Below are 20198 nucleotides of genomic sequence, written 5' to 3' on the forward strand. Positions count from 1 at the left end.
TCTGTATATTGACTGATTGCTTGCCTTTATTTCCTATATTGTATAAACTTATTGTACGTTATACTTTTATAATGGCCATCATTGATTATCAAAACTGATATTCAGCAAAAGAGAGGATATGTTTCGTATTTTCAATGAAAATGAAGGGAGTCAGTCATGTTATAGGCTCCGTTTTGTTATAAATATGCATACAGTGAAGATGACGGTCATATATGCAGCTAGGCATGTGCCGGTATCACATTTTCATGCTGCGATTAATTGATTGAGCTTTTATCACGGTATACGGTATTACCACGATATTGTAATTTTACTAGAGAAACAGGTAAAAAAACACAAAAAACTTCAGTTTCGTCAACTTAGTAACTTAAATAACTTTTTAATTAACTAAAGGTACTTCACATATTTAAATAAAAATAAATATAAATCAAACAATACACAATATAAAAGTAAACTTGAGCAATTATATCAAAGTGAATGTGCAAAGGGAAACCGTCTTCGATCAGCAATCCCTGTGCATTTTTTGGAACCTAAAATATTTCCAAACCTCTGACTTTTTTTTTTGAAGGAGGATAAATTGTCGGCAGCGTTCCTCCTTCCGCCATGCTTCTTCTTCGTGTGAGGATTATAGTGCGGTGGCAGCGGCGGGGCGCACACAGTGCTTCTACATGTGGGGATTGTTTACATCAGAGTGCGCATCAGTTCTGCGCAGCATATACGCAGTGTTTCTTCAAGTGGTTGATGGAAAATAAGCTAAGGCGCGTTCTAAGAATATAAATTCGGATCTATTATTTTTCACGGTATTTTGGAAGTGCCCGCGATAACAATATCGTGCATATTCATTACCGTGATTTATCGTATTACCGAATACCGGCACAAGCCTATATGCAGCATGACGCCTCAACATTTCTGCTGTCTATTAAGTTGCTAATATCAAAATGAAAATAGCAGTTCCTTATATCATGTTTTTATTTTATTGTAAAGATAGTGAAACAACGTACGTATCCAAGATGATGTGAATAAGGTTATAAAGTACACCGTTTCCTGAACACTGTACACCGAAGGAAAGGATGCAGGACTGAACTGTGTGTAGGCTACTTAATATTGAGGAAAAGCCCCAATCAGAGAGGCAAATGTCTGCATCCCCGCCTTTGTTTTCAGAGGTCTCCGTTTTCTCCCATCCGCACTGAGATGGAGCCGCAGGATTTTAGAATGAACACGGCCTCTCCAGCATTTCCAAAACGCTCCGTTTTTGGCGCTCGAAAACTCCGGTGAAGTGTGGACTGATGTCGTAACCGTATCAAAACGTATGCGTTTTAAAACGAAAACAAATTAGTGTAAACGGGGCCTGAAAGACCTGTAATAGGTGTGACAAAGGAGACATCCAAAACATGCAGTGCTGGTGGGCCTCCAGAAACGTGGTTGAGAAACACTGGTCGCTGTGAAATATATTCTGCTCTCTAGATTTAAGTCTGTCTTTTGATTCATGTGTGTGTGTTTTTTCTTAGCATAAAGGCCATGTGGTGTTCATTACTATCGGTTTACTCCTCAGAGACCGTTGCATCCTCTCTGAGGCCTGTATCGCTTGACATGCGTCACATGATGCTGCTGTCAGCACCAGTAGGATGTAAAAACCATATTTTCCCATGCATTGCAAATTGCTAAATTATAGATGCCTCCGTTTAAGCCTCAGGAGAGTAAATGGCAGGAATGAGAAGAGCTAAAGATCATGTTCATTTGGATGCTGAACAATCTGAAGTGAAGTCTGGGATCTGTTCTGATTTATTCTGTCCCCTTCAGCTCTTACACACACTATGTAGACGTCTTAAAGTCAGCTGATTGCGACAGGATCTGGCTGTCATTGTCCGCCAGTGTGTTAAAAGGGAAACACTCAACCTCCGCCCTGGAGCTGCTTGTATTCAGGGCAAGACCGCCCATTTCCCTCCGCAGCTCCACGTCACCAGCCGTGTGTTTATTATGACTGATAAGAGGAGGCCTCTGGAGAGCAGCGTGTTCTTTTTCACTATCACCGTCTGCCCAAACTTTCCGCAGCAACTAGACATAGCAGTTGTGAAAGTGGAAGCGACCTCAGCAAGGTTTTTCTAGCCTTGCATGTTTACATATTTAGCATTGCTTTCAGGAAGTGCTGACTGTTTTCTGTAAGGAGAGATGTTTCAGAAGTTTCTTGGAGTTCTTGTGTGTTATCATGACAATCACTATGAAAGCGCACAATTTAAGCATCTTTACACAGCTAATCTAAGGTGATCCTAAAGCAGGTGTCTGCTCAAATTCAGTGTAAAGATGCTATGCCACATTAAATGATCATGTGTAAATTCATCATTTTGTGGTTTTTAGGCTATTCTGGGTTAGGTGTATGTACCAGATTTGCTATGTAGAGATTCCTTTAGATTCCCATTTTTCTGAATAATTAGAGGAACGTCCTTGTCCGTGTCAGGGTTATACATTTCAGACATTTTGTTAAATATAAGTTGTCTCTATTTTTTTTGGTTTGGGTTTGAATGTTGTTACAGTGTATTACAACAACCTCTAATGTTAACAATATACAGTAAAAAACTGACAAATGAATAATGTGATTATCATAATGTATGTAAAAATGGGAAAATAATCTTGTTTCTTTTTTTTTCTTCAAAAGGACTAGAATGCTTTTTCGATGAATTTGTTTAAATCTTTATTGGTATTTTTGTTCACATGATCACCTTTTTTTCCATGTCACATTTTTCATGTGTAGCTCACAGTTTTCTTTATTAATTTATTTAGATTGATTGTTTGTTTAAGGGAAATCATAATAGCATAGTCTATAAAAGCACATTAGAAAAGTGCTAGCAACATCCTAACTTCTATAACAAATGTTAAGAATGTTAGCAACAATTCATGCTAGTAATGTTAAATCACATTAATGTGTTAAAACATGGTAGAAATTAGGCATGGGCAGGTATAAGATACTGACAGTATGATAACCTTGGATAAAAATATCAGTTTCACGGTTTTGCGATATTGTGATTACTGCTCTAAAATATATTCTTTTTAAATATTTGGGTAAAAAGCTAAAACAGTTTTCCCTTTTAAACACATTAAATTTTATTTAAAAAAACATTTAAAATATTTTGGAATAGTAAACATTTCAGGCTTTTTTTACAATTTAAAACAGCATTTTTGGGTATCTTTTCTGCTGGAGAAACTGTTATCCTTAAAAAAAAAAAAAAAAAAAAAAAAATTTCACATACCCTAGGAACAGTATTGCAGAAAAACCTTGACTTTTCAAAACCACGATATACCTTAAAAATGGTTATCGTCCCATGCCTAGTAGAAATATCTTGAATCATTGTTTTCTGTATTCTTTTCCCACTTCACCCTAAGTTATAGATAGCCAGATAGAATCTGTGGACATGTTTTGCTATTTCTGCACAGAATTTAGTAAAAGTTCAGTGAGTTTGTGGAATTATTTTGGGAGTATCGTATAGAGCTGGACGATTAACTAGAAGACAGAAAATATTACTATATGAACTGTATTGTAAATAAATCCTATGAACATTTTCATATTAGTCAGTAATATTACTGAAACTAAAAACTGAATTAATATAAATTCACACAAGTAAATAAATACACTCGATGGGTTAAAAATATGTGGATTTCTGGGTGCGCAGGTTCCTTGTGTGCCTAGTTATCGCAATAAAGTAAAAATGGTGACAACAATTTTTCCCATTTTAATATACCATTAATTCACTCTGTCCAATTCATCAATCTTAAGTTCATTTGTCTACAAACATTTTAAATCTAAGTTAAAGCCTTTCAGTCAAAATATTTTTTTAAAAATGAAACTGAACGAGTAGAGATCAGAATTTTGACTGGTAGAGATTTTTCATTGAAGAAATAATAGTTCGGATATGAAGCATTTATTGATGGCCGCAGTCTGAACACACACACACACACACACACACACACACACACACACGCACACACACACACACACACACACAATGAAGAGCAGCTCTGTTTCTGTCTGTCTGTCTGCTGATGAGGAGGAGGAGGAGAATCAGAAAAGTCACATTTTCCACATTTTTCCACAACCATCGCATTCCTAAAGCTGTGATTTCATCAGCACATCATCATCATCATTACGATCACCCCATGACCTCTACTGAACCAGCACACGTTACATAAACCAGTTGGAAACGGAAATCTTTCACACATTTTTTCACTTTTCCTCAATTGTTTTTTTTTTTTCTCCTCGGCAATCTAAAAGCGGATCCTCCAGACGGTCAGTCACAATAGCCTGTGTGTAATCGGGACAGAGAAACACAATGGTGCGTCTGGACCGTCTCCAAGATGAACTCTGCTGGAGGCCTGCGTTTTTTGCTTTCTTTAAATGATTCATTCAGTATGACTCGGACTCGGGCTGATTCCTTCATTCATTATCCAAGGCTATTACCATGTCATTTTTTCTATCGCATTACTCCTGAATGCCTGACCTTGAGGAGTGTGTTTAATAACTAATGACAAGACATCACCAAAACAACTGCTTGTGTTGTCTGACGCGCTGTAGACCAGTGCTTAAACATCTGGCCTGTTGAACTACACGCTGAGGGTTACGGCGCGTGAACTGACCTGAACCACACACTTAAAAAAAAAAAGCCATTGTTTTTGATGTAATGCTGAGTAACGACAAAGAGCATAGAATCACCAAGAGGCGACACTCTTGTACGATTTAGGAAATAGCCACTAGAAGTTGCTAGTGTCATGTGGCGGCCATTTTGGAATGAAAGTTCCAATAGAACAACAGCATATTATATGTCTGTAAAATAAACGTAAAAATGCTGATGATTGTGATAGTAAGTATCGTATTGTCGTCTTTTCGTCTTTCAAACAAAGCAGCTGCTTGCCATTGCGACAGCAATAAGATACAATGGACGGCCGATCGCTTTCACTCTAGAATGACAGAATCATGGGGCTGTTGCTGGGCGCTGCTGCAATGGAACGTTCTATTGAGTGTCGCCTCTTGGTGATTCTAAGCTCTCTGGTAACGACTAACCATTGTTCAGAATTTGTTGTAATTATTTTTTTGTTTTGTTTTGAAATTAAAGCATGACCAATTAATTACTGAAATATAAGTTAAATTAAGTATAATTTAAATGAATAAGTAATGTTAGTATTTTTAATAGGAGTATTAATAATTATAGCAACAGTAATAATTTGTTGCTGTGGTAGTAGTTGCAGCAGTTGTAGCAGTAGTAGTTGCAGTACTAGTAGTAGTAGTAGTTGCGGCAGTAGTAGTAGTTGCAGCAGCAGTGGTACTAGTTGCAGTAGTAGTAGTTGCATTAGTAGTAGTAGTAGTAGTAGTAGTTGCAGTTGCAGTAGTAGTATTAGTAGTTGCAGTAGTAAAAGAGGTTGTATTAGTAGTTGCAGCAGTTGAAGTAGTAGTAGTAGTAGTAGTAGTTGCAGCAGTTGTAGTAGTTGCATTAGTAGTAGTAGTAGTTGCAGTAGTAGTAGAAGTTGCATTAGTAGTAGTTGTAGTTGCAGCAGTAGTAGTAGAAGTTGCAGTAGTAGTTGCAGCCGTAGTAAAAGAGGTTGCATTAGTATTAGTAGTAGTTGTAGCAGTAGTAGTTGCAGCAGTAGTAGTAAAAGAGGTTGTATTAGTAGTTGCAGCTGTTGTAGTAGTTACATTAGTAGTAGTAGTTGCATTAGTAGTAGTAGTAGTTGCAGCAGTGGTAGTAGAAGTTGCATTAGTAGCAGTAGTAGTAGTAGTAGTTGCAGTAGTAGTTGCAGCAGTAGTAGTAAAAGAGGTTGCATTAGTATTAGTAGTAGTAGCAGCAGTTGTAGTAGTAGTAGTAGTTGCAGTAGTTGCAGCAGTTGTAGTAGTTGTAGCAGTAGAAGTTGCATTAGTAATATGAGTAGTAGTAATTGCAGTAGTAGTAGAAGTTGCATTAATAGTAGTAGTAGTTGCGGCAGTTGTAGTAATTTTTTTGCATTAGTATTAGTAGTAGTTGCAGCAGTTGTAGTAGTTGCAGTAGTAGTTGCAGCAGTAGTAGTAAAAGAGGTTGCATTAGTATTAGTAGTAGTTGTAGTAGTTGCAGCAGTTGTAGTAGTTGCAGCAGTAGAAGTTGCATTAGTGATAGGAGTAGTAGTAATTGAAGTAGAAGTTGCATTAGTAGTAGTAGTAGTTGCAGCAGTTGTAGTAGTTGCAGCAGTAGAATTTGAATTAGTGATAGGAGGAGTAGTAATTGCAGTAGTAGTAGAAGTTGCATTAGTAGTAGTAGTAGTTGCAGCAGTTGTAGTAGTTGCAGTAGTAGTTGCAGCAGTAGTAAAAGAGGTTGCATTAGTATTAGTAGTAGTTGCAGCAGTTGTAGTAGTTGCAGTAGTAGTTGCAGCAGTAGTAGTAAAAGAGGTTGCATTAGTATTAGTAGTAGTTGTAGTAGTTGCAGCAGTAGAAGTTGCATTAGTGATAGGAGTAGTAGTAATTGAAGTAGAAGTTGCATTAGTAGTAGTAGTAGTAGTTGCAGCAGTTGTAGTAGTTGCAGCAGTAGAAGTTGCATTAGTGATAGGAGTAGTAGTAATTGAAGTAGAAGTTGCATTAGTAGTAGTAGTAGTTGCAGCAGTTGTAGTAGTTGCAGCAGTAGAAGTTGCATTAGTGATAGGAGTAGTAGTAATTGCAGTAGAAGTAGAAGTTGCATTAGCAGTTGTAGTAGTTGCAGCAGCAGCAGTAGTAGTTAGTAGTAGTAGTAGTTGAAAAGTTTGGGAAACCCTGCTCTAAAGCATATAATCTTTGGTTTAATTATACTACATTTCACTCTTTGTATACTATTTGTCCATATATGGCGTTAGTTTTGTTTTTTATTATTCAATTAAAAATATTTCGCTTTAGGGGAAGATTAAGTACATAGTAGCTAAAAAATTGCAAATAAAAAAAAAGTTTAAAAGAAATGTCAATGATCATAATATGTGATCGGAAATAATTTTATGCATTGCAAAAAGAAACTATTGTCCTGTTATACTGTTACCACAATTTTCATTGCACGCTCTCTATTCTGCTGTCGTTTATTGCACATCTAGATTCTTTGTTTGAGTTTTAAACCCATGTATGCTGGAGTTAATTTTGTGTCTTTATTATTCCAAACATGTGGTTTTAGCATTTAACATTTAACTAAAAAAGTTTTAAAACTAACTCCATACTCATACAGCTTATATCCTGCATGTTATTTCAAGCAAACGTATGTCTTGGTCATCTTTCCTAGAAATGTAGGAACTTCTTTTCTTTCAGTGAAACAGTTTTGCTTGATGTTGTGGAGCTGACGTTGTGTGTCCTGTTGCATAATGTTAGCCAGTAGCCAAAGAGACTTTCAGGTACTATTTCAGTGACATTTGTTCATTCTGGGTTGTGGGTTCTGTTATGTAACTCTCTTTGTTCATGAGTCAATTACCGATTTCTAAAGTTCCATACTACTTAGTTTGCTATTGAATATCCTTGGAAAACACGTCCGATTCTGGAAGTTAAATAGATCATCGAGCCTGACTTTAATGTCAGCGAGGATTTGTTGACTTGTAATTATCAATAGTTAAACAATACAATAATGACATGGCTATTATTAATATTAGTTGTAGTAGTAGAGTATAAAATTTATTAAAAGAAATGTAAAAATTAATAAACTATTTAATAATAATATTTAATAATAATATTGTTGAATTAAGACTAACATTTATTGTAAACTACTTTAGTATTAAAATAAAAGAATATTCTCAAAAAATAGATCAAAAATAGTATTTTACTATTACATTTATAAAATGTCTTAATTTTTTATGGTTAATTGTAATAAATTATAATTAGTATTATTATATTTTTACAATTTTTTTAAATGTCATCTTATCATGTTTTTATTCATGTTCTTCTAAAATGTTTATTATTCTATATTAATTACATTATTATATTAAATATATTATTATTATTATTATTATTATTATTATAAATAGTTTTACATTGCTTAGTTACAACAGTTCATCTTTCAAGTCATTGTTGATTTATTAAGTTATGATAATTGATTATTAACATTCAGCTTATTGCATTATTATGTAAAAAATCTGTTGGCTTGTTCTGTCCTACTGTGAGAGGTGCAGAACTGATTTCCAGTGACCCTGGTTGTATGACAACAAGGTTTGCGTGTTGTTTAGATCCTTTTTCTTCTGTGTTCTGTAAACAGACTTTAACATCACTCATATCATGTTTAAACTGCATAAGCAGCAGCGCCTCATTATCGTCATCCAAATGCAGACTGAAGGGCTCTTCACGACGGTCCACACCAGAGGACACTTGTGTCTACAGCGGGGAATTGTTGTAGTTCTGGGTTTGGATAACTGAAAACTGCTTCGTGTCGATTCATGAGCAAACCTTGGGCTGCTTTTTTTTGATGCCACATCAAGGGCCTTTTCTATTTCAACAGAATGAAAGGACATCGTATAATGACGCCATTTTCAGGCCAGCCATGAATATAAATGGGTTTTAATGAATGTTAATGTGCTCCTCTCAGTGCTTTTGTAGATGATGAGTAATTGTCGGCTGTATTTTTATGTCTGAACCAGTGTTAATCTTACCAACAGAGAGAGTTACTGATGGAAATGCTCATTTGTTCATGGCCGAAATATAAAAACAACAGCAACATGCAACCGGAAATTGCCAAAGATGGGATGGAAAAATGCATCATGACAATTAGCAGACTTTAACCATTCATAACAGACCACGATGCTTCTTGAAGAAAAAAATAATACATTCATCAACTATTAAGCTTCATGATAGTCTGAATTTCTAAGCGATATTAAGAAAATATTACGGCTTTTGCACCAGAGAAACTTTTTAAAAGTTCTTAGTAGGCACAATATTGGAAAAATATTTTGTTATTCTGCGATTTACTTAAATAACCTTTTAACAAAGTCATCTGGAATAGCAAAGAAAGTGTTCTTGCAGGACTTCCAAAGTCCAAATTCATCTTCAATTCCTCCTCCATTTTACCCCAGACATGCTCAATAATGTTCATGCCTGGTGACTTAGCTGGCCAATCCTGGAGCAGCTTGACCTTCTTTGCTTTCAGGAACTTTGATTTGGAGGCTGAAGTATGAGAAGGAGCACTATCCTGCTGAAGAATTTGCCCTCTCCTGTGGTTTGTAATGTAAAGGGCAGCACAAATGTCTTGATAGCTCAGGCTTTGCAGATCTATCACACCCCCCATACTGAATGTAACCCCAAACCATGATTTTTCCTTCACCAAACTTGACTGATTCTGTGAAAATCTTGAGTCCGTTCCAGTTCCAATAGGACTTTTACAGTTTTTGTAATGGTTAGGATGCAGTTCAACAGATTGTTCATCGTAAAAAATCTGCCTTCTGCCACTTTTCCAAATGATCAACTAGAAGTCAAGTTATTATTTGTTGCTTTTACAACTGAGATCAACCACAAGACTTTTGTCAGGTAGTGCAGATAAACACCATTTTAAGGGGTCTTCTGGAATGTCACGTATTGTTCCCTGATTCGTCAAGCCCCTCTCATATGACCCATAGAGTCTAACGCTGGGTTCGAAATGGCATACTTCCATACTTTTATAATACATTAAAAACATGTCTGAATTCATAGTATTGTAATGACAGTTTGTGAGAAGTACACAGATAACCTACTACTTCCAGTGAGATTCTGAAGTTTGCATCCGATGGACTCTATATAATCTATATAGTATATGTAGACTCTATATAATATATAATGTATAATATAAATGGACGCTATCCCATGATGCCACCTGAGAGAAGTCATGAAAGGGATTGAAGCAACACAGCTGACATGAGTCAGGTGATAATATCAATTGGCGGAAATAACACATCTGAGCTTCATTCATACCTCTCGCATTCATACTATATTGAACATATTTTCCTAATGGCCGTGTAGTAAATGCAAAATCAAATGTAGCACCTTCTTGGGTAATAGGCGAATTCGGATCCAGCACAGGTGTTGGCAAAATATGGACGTTTCAAGTGTGCCTGAATCAGAATCGGAATCAGAAAGAGCTTTATTGCCAGGTATGTTCACACATACAAGGAATTTGTTTTCGTGACAGAGCTTCTACAGTGCAACAGGATAACAGAAACAGGACAAAAAAGAGATAATAAATATATATAAAAAATAAAAAAATAGAAGTAGTGAGTGCAAATATACAGATTGACAAGTGTATGTACATGTTTATTACTATATACAACGTTATATGTGCAGCTGTTATGTGCAAATTGGCATGTAAAGTGTGTTGTTAAATAAGTGTATATGTGTATAAAAGTGAATGGCAAGTAGTGATGTTGGTTCCACAATTATTATCATCAAGTGTTCATGAGATGGATTGCCTGAGGGAAGAAACTGTTTCTGTGTCGGGCTGTTCTGGTGCGCAGTGCTCTGTAGCGTCGACCAGAAGGTAAAAGTTCAAAGAGGCAGTGTGCTGGGTGTAAGGGGTCCAGAGTGATTTTGGCAGCCCTCCTGCTCGCTCTGGATAACTACAGTTCTTGGGGAGTAGGAAGGGTTGTACCAGTGATTCGCTCAGGAGTCCGAACTATTCGACGTAGTCTTTGTAGGTCGTATTTAGTAGCTGAGCTTAACCAGACAGTTATTGAAGTGCAGATGACTGATTCAATGATGGAGGTGTAGAACTGTTTCAGCAGCTCCTTTGGGAGGTTAAACTTCCTCAGCTGACGAAGAAAGTACAGCCTCTGTTGAGCTTTTTCAACAGTGGATAGTCACTTATTATGCATTTATGCTGTATAGACTGGATGAAGATTTCTGAAACGCAGTAAAAACGACAATATGGAAAAGGAGCATTTTCATTCTAAAATGTTCCATTTTAAAATAAAAGCTCTATAGTGTAAAGTAGAACGACAGTGCCTTTTGTCTGATATTGTGATCTTTCCTCAGCCTCTGATATCAGGCACTGCAGGCTGTCAAAGGTGATTTAGTTCTGTGTTTTGCAGTTTCAGTTACATAACGTGAATTTCTATGTTCCCTCTCCATTTTCACAAAGCGCACCGTAAAACCACGGCTTTGATCGTGGCGCCATGTCCCTTTTGTCTGCACAAATTCAGCTCTGGGATGATGGAGAAATTGCCTATAGGATGTGGGTTTCGGTAGAAGTTTAACCAATTACTCTGGACATAGTTTAAGATATGGCTAAATCTATTCTGAGGTTGACAATTTTTTGGTTCTCTTTTTGTTCGGTATCATTTTTTGTTTGTTTGTGTAGTCTAACAAACGTATCTAATTTTAATTTCAATATATTTATCATCTCAAATTTAAATTTTAAACCTCTCAATTAAATTTTCACACACTGTTATTTTTTTAACTGTTAGTTCAGCATCAAATCATACTTGATCCTACCAGTTATTCTGTTTTATTAGCAGTCCATTTTCAGTCAGTGGTTTGAAGTATTATTTAAAATTTTTAACACATTACAATTACATTTGTTGTTAATGTTTTTTATTTGTTTATACTTTATTTTGAGTGATGATAATAATAATAATAATAATTAGTTGCATGTACTTGCTATATGGTTAAGTTTAGAATGCTTGTTGTTTAGTTAAGTTGCATGTTTTTATGCATAAATAATTGTAATTACTATAGTAAGTACATGAAACAAACACCTTAAAATAATGTTGCTCTTTTTTTTAATCAAATTATTATATTTTGTGTATGAACAACTGCAAATATGTCTTAAATTATTATTATTGTTTTGTTTTATAGTTTTGAAACATACATTCTACTAAACAATAGTAAAATATTTTTGTAAATTAAGGTTAAAGCAGTTCATATAGTGAAATGACAAACACTGAAAACAGAAGCATCACACTTGTGTAGCAAAGAGTAACCCGCAGCACATTTCGAATGAATAAAAAGCATCTTATGTTCTAGAAAAAGCAGGAATTAATCCCAATTACTAATCTTAAACAGCTCATTCCCTTTACCCTTGTGTAACTAAGCTGTAAACCAAGCTTGTTTTGACAGCGCTATCCCATATCCCAGTGTTCTTGCCTTTGAATTATTAATGTGGACGTGCTGCTGATAGTGTTCTGCTTCTCTCCTCCAGTGCCTGAGCTGTGGTGAGGATGAGTAGCAAGCGGAGTCTGTTTGTGCGGTTGGTGCCGTGCCGCTGCCTGCGGGGCGAGGAGGAGACCGTCACCACACTGGACTACTCACACTGCAGCCTTGAGCAGGTCCCTAAAGAGATCTTCAGCTTCGAGAAGACCCTGGAGGAGCTCTACCTCGACGCCAATCAGATCGAGGAGCTGCCCAAAGTACTACTCGCACACCCAACAATGCACGCATAAAATTAGATATTGTACATTTATAATTCAGAAATTAAAAATAAATTGTCTACTCAATGCTATCAGATAACTTCTGTACAAATCAGATATTGATCTAAATGTGCCTGATTGGCTGACAAGAATTTAGTATGGAAACTATTGCTATGCTGATTTGTTATAAACAGAGGTAAACTATGGTTCTGAGAAAACTGTAAGATATAACACGGGCTTCCTAAAATGTTCTAAACAAGACTGAAAATATTGTATGCAAATGTTAAATTATATGCTCCACATATTTTTACATTTTATTTTAATAATAATCAATTAATTTTTATGCCAATATGGCAAAACATTGTAATATTTGAATCAATATTTTTGGAGAAATATTATTGACTAATATTTTTAATTAATGTCCTGTGGTTGACCGTTCAATCTGATTTTCAGAAATCAATCAAATTCTCTATTCTCTTTGCCACATGTGGTAATACCTAAAAAATCAAATGTTATTTTAATATGAACAAATGAGGAGTCTAGGCATGTATGAATCAAAAAAATAACCTTTACTAAATAAATGTCTGAACAAATTTTCCCCAAAGTGTTATGCTGGTATAAGTATTCCCTTGAGTAGATTAACACAAGTCAATGCAGTGCGCTGTATTCGCCTCAATTGTGTCTTCTGTAAAGGGTAAAATAGAATCAACTTGAGCAGAACCTGTTTTTATGAGGTTAAAATCATTTTGCGAATGACATGATGGGTGTTTTTTCTCACTTTAAATCAAGGGTGTCCACACTCAGTCCTGGAGTTCCGGTGTCCTGCTGAGTTTAGCTCCAACTTGCTTCAACACACCTGCCAGGAAGTTTCTAGTATATCTTGGAAGAGTTTGATTAGCTGGTTCAGGTGTGTTTGATTAGGGTTGGAGCTAAACTCTCAGGACACCGGCCCTCCAGGACCGAGTTTGGACACCCCTGCCTTAAATGCATCAACTAACAACTATGTAATAACATGCAGTCGCGCTGTCCATTATTCACACATGAATACAGGAAGTCATGTCATATATAAACTCTTGAGTGTATACCTTAACTCCTCATCAGGTCATTTTAAAGCAATCTTTAATTGAGCTTGTAGTACATGATAATTCACATACAGTTATTGTGAAGTGTTATCAATAATCATCATCAATTATCATGTTCAATATGTCACCCGGCCAGGATGTCTTGTAAACAGCAAATCTCCAAGTGGAAGTTTTGCAATCTACTTTTGTCTACTCATCATTTAATCAGCTTCCCCTGCGCTGAGTTTGAGAGGTTTTACACAAAAGCCAGATTGTTTATCCGCTTGTCATTGTCGTCCTTTATCAGAAATAGCCTTGTGTCGCAGACATGTTATTTTCAGTAGACCCGGATTAGATTAGATTGCATGAAGGTCAGCCGAGAAGTGATCAAGTTTTAAATCTGATTTTGTTTAGACTTTTTCCTAAGCAGAACTAATAAACCACAAAATTCATTTGAAATAAATCAAGTTTTCTTCAAACAAGCTACTCAAATAATAATGTGAGGCTTGATTGCTAATAACGTTTTCCACGTATGTTTCTCAAAAGCCTGTATCTCTGTTTCTCCTTGTTTTTTCCAGCAACTTTTCAACTGCCAGTTGCTCTACCGATTGAGTCTACCGGACAACGACCTAACAGTTTTGCCACCGGGCATCGCAAACCTCATCAATCTCAGGGAGCTCGACGTCAGCAAGAATGGTAAGCAAAACGGCCAATTCATCTCCTCTTTCTTTTTCCTTTTTGGAGTTCAGTTACGCTGTCAGATGACCCATAACAGTAGCAGAGGCATACTGATATCAGCACAGACTCACTGACCTCTTATCCACTGTAATTCAATTCATCACTCCTGGCACGCTTTGGATTTCAGTTCACTCTGCAATACAAAACTCGCCATTAATTCCAGACTGCTTACTGTTTTCACGAACTTGCGTCAAAATCCTAGAAACAAGCAAGGTCATGTAATCCAAAATGCAGTCCATTTTAATCATAATTTATTTAGCGACGTAAAAATGTTGAATGTGTTTTTAATGTAATTAAATATGTGCTTTGTGTTTTATTATGTACTTATTTGTAAGACCTTAAGTTCTTTGTCTCAGGTTAAAAGGAAGGTTAAAATAGATCTGCCGTAATAGACTACTTGTGAAAATCCAGACACCATCCACACTGCTAAAAGTAACATTTAGATTAGGAAATATGTGCCGTGTGCTCTTCTGTAACAAAATAAACACACTAAGTAAATGACTGCAGACAGGTAATGCACTTTATTCTATTGTTTGATTGCTTTAATAATGCTTTAATAAAGATTTAATCACTTTCATCTGTGCTGATCGCCCCCTGGCCAGTCTGATGACGTTTAGCGCTAGGGCTGGGCGATATGGCAATAAATGCAATGTCGATAATTATTAGCCATATTGAACGATAAAGAGATATATTTTCCATATAATTTGTTAATGTTTCCAGATTTAAAAGAGTTCCCCAACAATGATTGAAGCCACAAAAAGGATCCCTTAGAGGGTCCATTAAATCTCATAACATTTTCAGCCGATAAATTTTAGAAGGCCGAAAATTTGGTACATCTCTAATATCAACACATTTCTAGATTCCCATTGTTGCACATTTGTACTGTGTTACTGGCTCTTAGATTAATATAGAGTATAAAAGTCTAGAGCTTATTATTGTTATTGACACATTTTATAGTGATTGGATATTATATCGTTTATCGACCCAGCCCTATTTAGCGCTATTGAACTTTGGCCAGTTCGAGCCCGGCTTACAGACCTTTCACAGATCCCATCTCCCTTCTTTCTCTCTAACTTTGCTTTTTGTCTATGTCAAAACTCTTTGATTTAAAAAACAGAATTCCAACTTCCAGTTTCTACCATATATCAGTGTTCTAGTTTATTGTGGATGTTTGATCTCGACTGACTGGATGGAAGAAATTAACTTAAAAACACTTCAACCTCAAAGCAGGCAGATCCTTACCTATAGCGTTGAATATTAAATAACAGTTGTATTTTACCAGTCAATGTTACATTATTTGAAGTCCTGTAACAAATTTAAGGGTGTACTCACACTAGGCATGGTTGTTTGTCTTGAACCATGCCCAGGCGCGATTGTCCCAACACCACCACCCCCCCCACCACACCGCCCCCTCTTCTCCCCCTTGGCCTGCACTCATGTTGCAATTTTACCTTCTGAACCTTCAGTTTCGAAGAAAAGTGTTCTTTCTTAGTACAATGGAGATTGCTTAAGTTATATTGTTTTTATTATTTTACGTCATTTGATATGCAGACACACACAGCCAAGTTTTTTGCTGAACAGATCCACCACTTTTGATGCTCATAAACTTTCATAAAGTCATCGTGCTGCAGGTATTAGGAGGTTTGCTGAAGGTATCAGCTGATGTGCAGCAAGGGGTTTGCATCTTTAATAAACTATGACTATCCATATGAAACAGTCCCTTAAAAGTGATTGTGACACTACAAGCATACTTTGTCGAGGCTGAACCAAACCACGATATGGCACACCGTTTCAGACTGGGCTGGCCAATTGAACTGCACTCGGGCACGATTCAGAGCACTCAGACTTGTCAAACAAAACTGGGCACAGTTCCGATAGCATAGTGTGAGTACACTCTAAATCACTGCATGATGTGAAACTGCTTTCGTACTGGACGCAGAGAGCGCTGCAGTATGATACTTTTTGTTGTTGTTGCTGCAATGACCAATGGGCAAGGTATCGTGGTTAAAGTTTAAAACAATTCAGTATTCTGCTCTGTGGATATTTCTTACATGAACCAATGTTTATCTTTGCGTGACCCAAACATGCTCATTGTAAAAGCAAAGTCCGCTAATATAATGCAAAGACATTAGATTTCTATTTAGTATACTTCTTCCTGTAGTGCTACTGTGCTGTCATAACAACACCTTTGGACTCATTCAATGCTAAAAAATTTTAATGTAAATAAAATTTGGAAAATTTATTGACTTCAAAATATGTATAATTTAGTTATTGAGTTAAATTTAAAGTCTTACAAAATGACTTTATTTTTTATTTTGAAAAAAAAAAAGTTTTTGTTTGTTTTTGGCACATTTCGACTATTTATTTTTTTTTGCAAATATGTTTTGCAAATATGTTAGTAGAGGCACATTTATCCAGTGAGCCTCTTTAGTTTTAAATATATGAACACATCATCCATAAGCTAGCTGCTAGTGTGCACAATAGAGCAATAGCTTAGGAAAGTTAAATACCCACTAACTTTGAATTACAGTAAACTGAAATTTGTCACTGGAAACAATTTATGTTCTTCTCAAGCATGACCACAACACTAGACACCCATCCTCAAATCACTGAGTCCTTGTTTACACATCACTTCCATCTTTCAACTAGTGCGTAGCAGAATCTGATAAAGTAATGACAGATGGCGGCAAGCTCAGATCTGTACAGGAATCCTCATTCAAGTCTCGTTCAGTTTTCAAAAAAATATACGGTCACATCCTAGTAGCGTTTTTTTTTTTTTATACTTTAATTGGCAAGATGATTCATGTATGACTTTGTGCTTATGAATATTTTATTCATGTTGAAATCTGTTTAGTTGAAACACTGAAACATTTTTTTTATTCTTTGAACAAAAAGTTCAAATAGAACTTCATTTAAAATGGCCATCTTTTGCCATGATGTAAATGTCTTTACTGTCACTTTTGATCAATTTAATGCATCCTTGCTAAATAATATTAATTTCTTATTTAAAAAAATCATTTATACCCAAGGTTACTTTCATAAACAAAACTGAAACAGAGCCCTTGGCCCTTGAAACAGAGTGTTAATGGGAATGGCTTATTTACCATGGGAATGGATTATTTATGGGAATTTACACCTAAGAAATGGGACAGCACTACAGCACTTGCACACGTCATCATGTCATCGCAATCACTTGCTTCAAATGAGATCGACGATCACAACTGCTGTAGTTATTCCAGTTGTGTTATTTTTTGGTATTTGTCTTCAGGAAATCACCGAGGGCAAATATCATGCTATTATAACGATATAATGTGGCTGTAAGATCATAACTGTACTGTGTATTTACTCCGTGGCCGTCTTCATCTAAACACACAAAAACAACATTTAACGTTATACCAGACACTGTAAAGGCTGTCATCGCATGTCAGAATGTTGTGGGACAACTATACAGAAGTTCTTATTATGGATAATAGATATGAAAATTTAACAGTTTTATTTATTTTTTTTATTTATTTTTTATATATATATATATATATATATTTTTTTTTTTTTATCGTTTTTTTTTTTTTAAGCATGACTGTAAAACACGAACGTGGTTATCAATGAATTAAAACTTAAGCTTGCTTGTAAAAAAAATTGTAATAATGACAAGAAATACTAATTTGTGCATCTCCTGACTTCCGTGTGCAGTCATGCTGCCGTTGTAGATGGTGTATTCTTGGAAACTTTCTTACTCCTTGGTTTCGAGTGTGGTCCTGAAAATTTTAGTTTCAAGGGGTATCTAGCCCTTCCCCTTAAGGCTGATTTATACTTCTGCGTCAAGCACACGCGTATGCTCCGGCTCAACCTTCGCATGGTTGCATAGCCCTCGCCATGGCTGTCGCTTACACGCACCTCTCAAAAAATGTAACTACATGTTGCAGCAACGCGTAGCGCAAACTCTGTGATAAGTTGGTAGCGATGATGAGTGTGGGCGTGACAGAGAGCCACGCAAACCAGTTGGAGCAAGTGTTTACAAGTGCTGAGTCCCGTGAAGGAGCTTCAGATGGAAACTTTTGTTTTGTGTTTAACTTATGATTAAAGTTGTTGCACATCTGCAGGTTCACAGCCTCAAAAATAAACGAGTATGAGCTATTTGTACATTAAGGTAGTCTTCAGAAAGAACAAAACCCCAGTGAAGAAGCAAAACACAGAGGAAAATAAAAACCTACTGCCGGCTAGTGTTTCAGAAGTGTTATTGCAGAGCAGCACAAACAGCGTGCAGAAGTATAAATCCACGGCTATGTGCAAGACATGGGCCGTGGGTCACGCTGATCACTAGATGCAGAAGTAAAAACCAGCCTTTAGCCCTACACCTTCACGTGAACGCACAAAAAGAGGGGTAGGAGTAAGGGGAAGGGCTAATGGGTAGAAAATAACGTAATTGGCAAAAATAAAGAAATAAAAAAATTACAATTAAAAATAAAAGATTAATACCTTGCTCTGACCCCAGACTTTTGAATGCTTCACAGCTGAAACCTGCTTCAGATTTCCATGTTAGTCATTACATAAAGTGAGTAATTACTAGGTACTATTTTTAAATATGCCCCTGGCCTGTGTCCAATTGTAAACCTTGTAGTTACCTAATACAACCAATATTTTGTAGGTTAGTGCGGTGTGAGTATCATCCTCATCATGCTGTTGCCTGTTTTACATCAGTAACCTAGATTGTAGCACTACATAATTTCCAGGTTTGCAAAACTGAGCGTGTTTGTTTTTAGCATAGCCCGTAGATATAATGACAAATCAGAAATGAAAGCCACTGTGTTGGGTCACTTTGTGCGGATGTGAGCGCACACAGATGCATGTGCGTTATGCGGCTCTTGGTTTGTTCAGACCCTCCTGTGGTTTTACACTGTGAGCTGCTGTAGTTTTGCATCTGAGGCCGTTGGAGGGAGGATATCTTAATATAACAGTAATGTCACACTCCTGCTCTTCTGGTTTGGAGGACAGGAAATGTGCAGTCTAATGCTGAGTGAGATTGTGTTGTTTCTAAAAACTCTGCTGTCCGTTTGCTTTTGCGGTGGATTTTTATAAAGATAAAGTGCATTTACGCAACGTATTGTAAAATGTTGTTTTAAGGGCACAAATAACTGTGAGACTCGCACGAACCTCAGATGTTTAAAAAAAGGTTTCGAGTTCTGTTACCCAAGTATATGTACACGATCCTTCAGAAATTCCTTCTAATGTGTTCATTTGCTGCTCGAAGCATTTCTTTCATTGTCATTTATTATTTACATTTTTTCCTCTTATACCGTAAACATGGTCTATAAAGGCACATGTACACAGGATGATTTTTGCTCTGTCAGCGTATTTCTATATTTATTTGGCATTCATACCAAAGTTGTTTTCACTGACGACGAGCAGAGTGAACATGCAAAATGACGTGGCGCTTAATGCAAAGCAGAAATACACCAGGTTACACCACACAACTTTACACACTTGTTGCACAGTAGTAGTCACCCACACACTTTTTTGTTGTTTATTTATCAAATAAGCTTTTTCACTTCTGTTGAACCTCCTCCACTACAGCACACAACAATACAATGCAAACATTATTGTCAGACATATTTCTGAAATCTTTCTTACATGTTACATACTCCTTACAAAGGAACAACACTAATATACCTATGTAGACAGTAAAAGCATTCTACACGGGCCTTATTCAGCTCCAAGAGAGCCTGATTTATAAATGAATGTTTTAATTTCACTTTATTAAAATTTGGGACTTTAAATTGACCAAACACCTAGTCAAATGTTTGTGGGAAAATGTTAATAAGCTGTGAAAGAAAATTGAAAGTGAAATGAAACTCGCCATTAAATCCTATTTGATTTGCAATTCCTGAATGCTCAGCTAGACTGTTTTGGGTTTTAGTGCCACCATGTTCTGTTTTACTGTAACAGCTCAAGGATCATGAACCAAAAGCACCAATCTCATTGGTTAAACGGTATTTAATGCCACGCATCAGACCAAAAAAACAAGCCTGAGGCATTTTTATTAAAAAAAAAATTTAAAAAACAGTTTTTTTGTCTGGCATTTTG

At 36.3% G+C, this 20198-nt stretch overlaps 1 protein-coding gene across 2 annotated transcripts in view; it reads left to right on the forward strand.

The window, feature by feature from the left end:
- The window catches only part of erbin (erbb2 interacting protein), a 132322-nt gene that overhangs the window by 49122 nt on the left and 63002 nt on the right, over window positions 1–20198 (forward strand). For both annotated transcript variants that reach the window (XM_056467362.1, XM_056467363.1), the window contains exons 2-3: window positions 12111–12318; window positions 13958–14075. In XM_056467362.1, the coding sequence (XP_056323337.1) occupies window positions 12130–12318; window positions 13958–14075 (307 nt within the window). In that variant the 5' untranslated portion in view covers window positions 12111–12129. The remainder of the gene's footprint in view (window positions 1–12110; window positions 12319–13957; window positions 14076–20198) is intronic.

This window comes from Danio aesculapii, chromosome 10 (genome assembly GCF_903798145.1).
Source record: "Danio aesculapii chromosome 10, fDanAes4.1, whole genome shotgun sequence".
In the NCBI taxonomy this organism is placed as follows: Eukaryota; Metazoa; Chordata; class Actinopteri; order Cypriniformes; family Danionidae; genus Danio; species Danio aesculapii.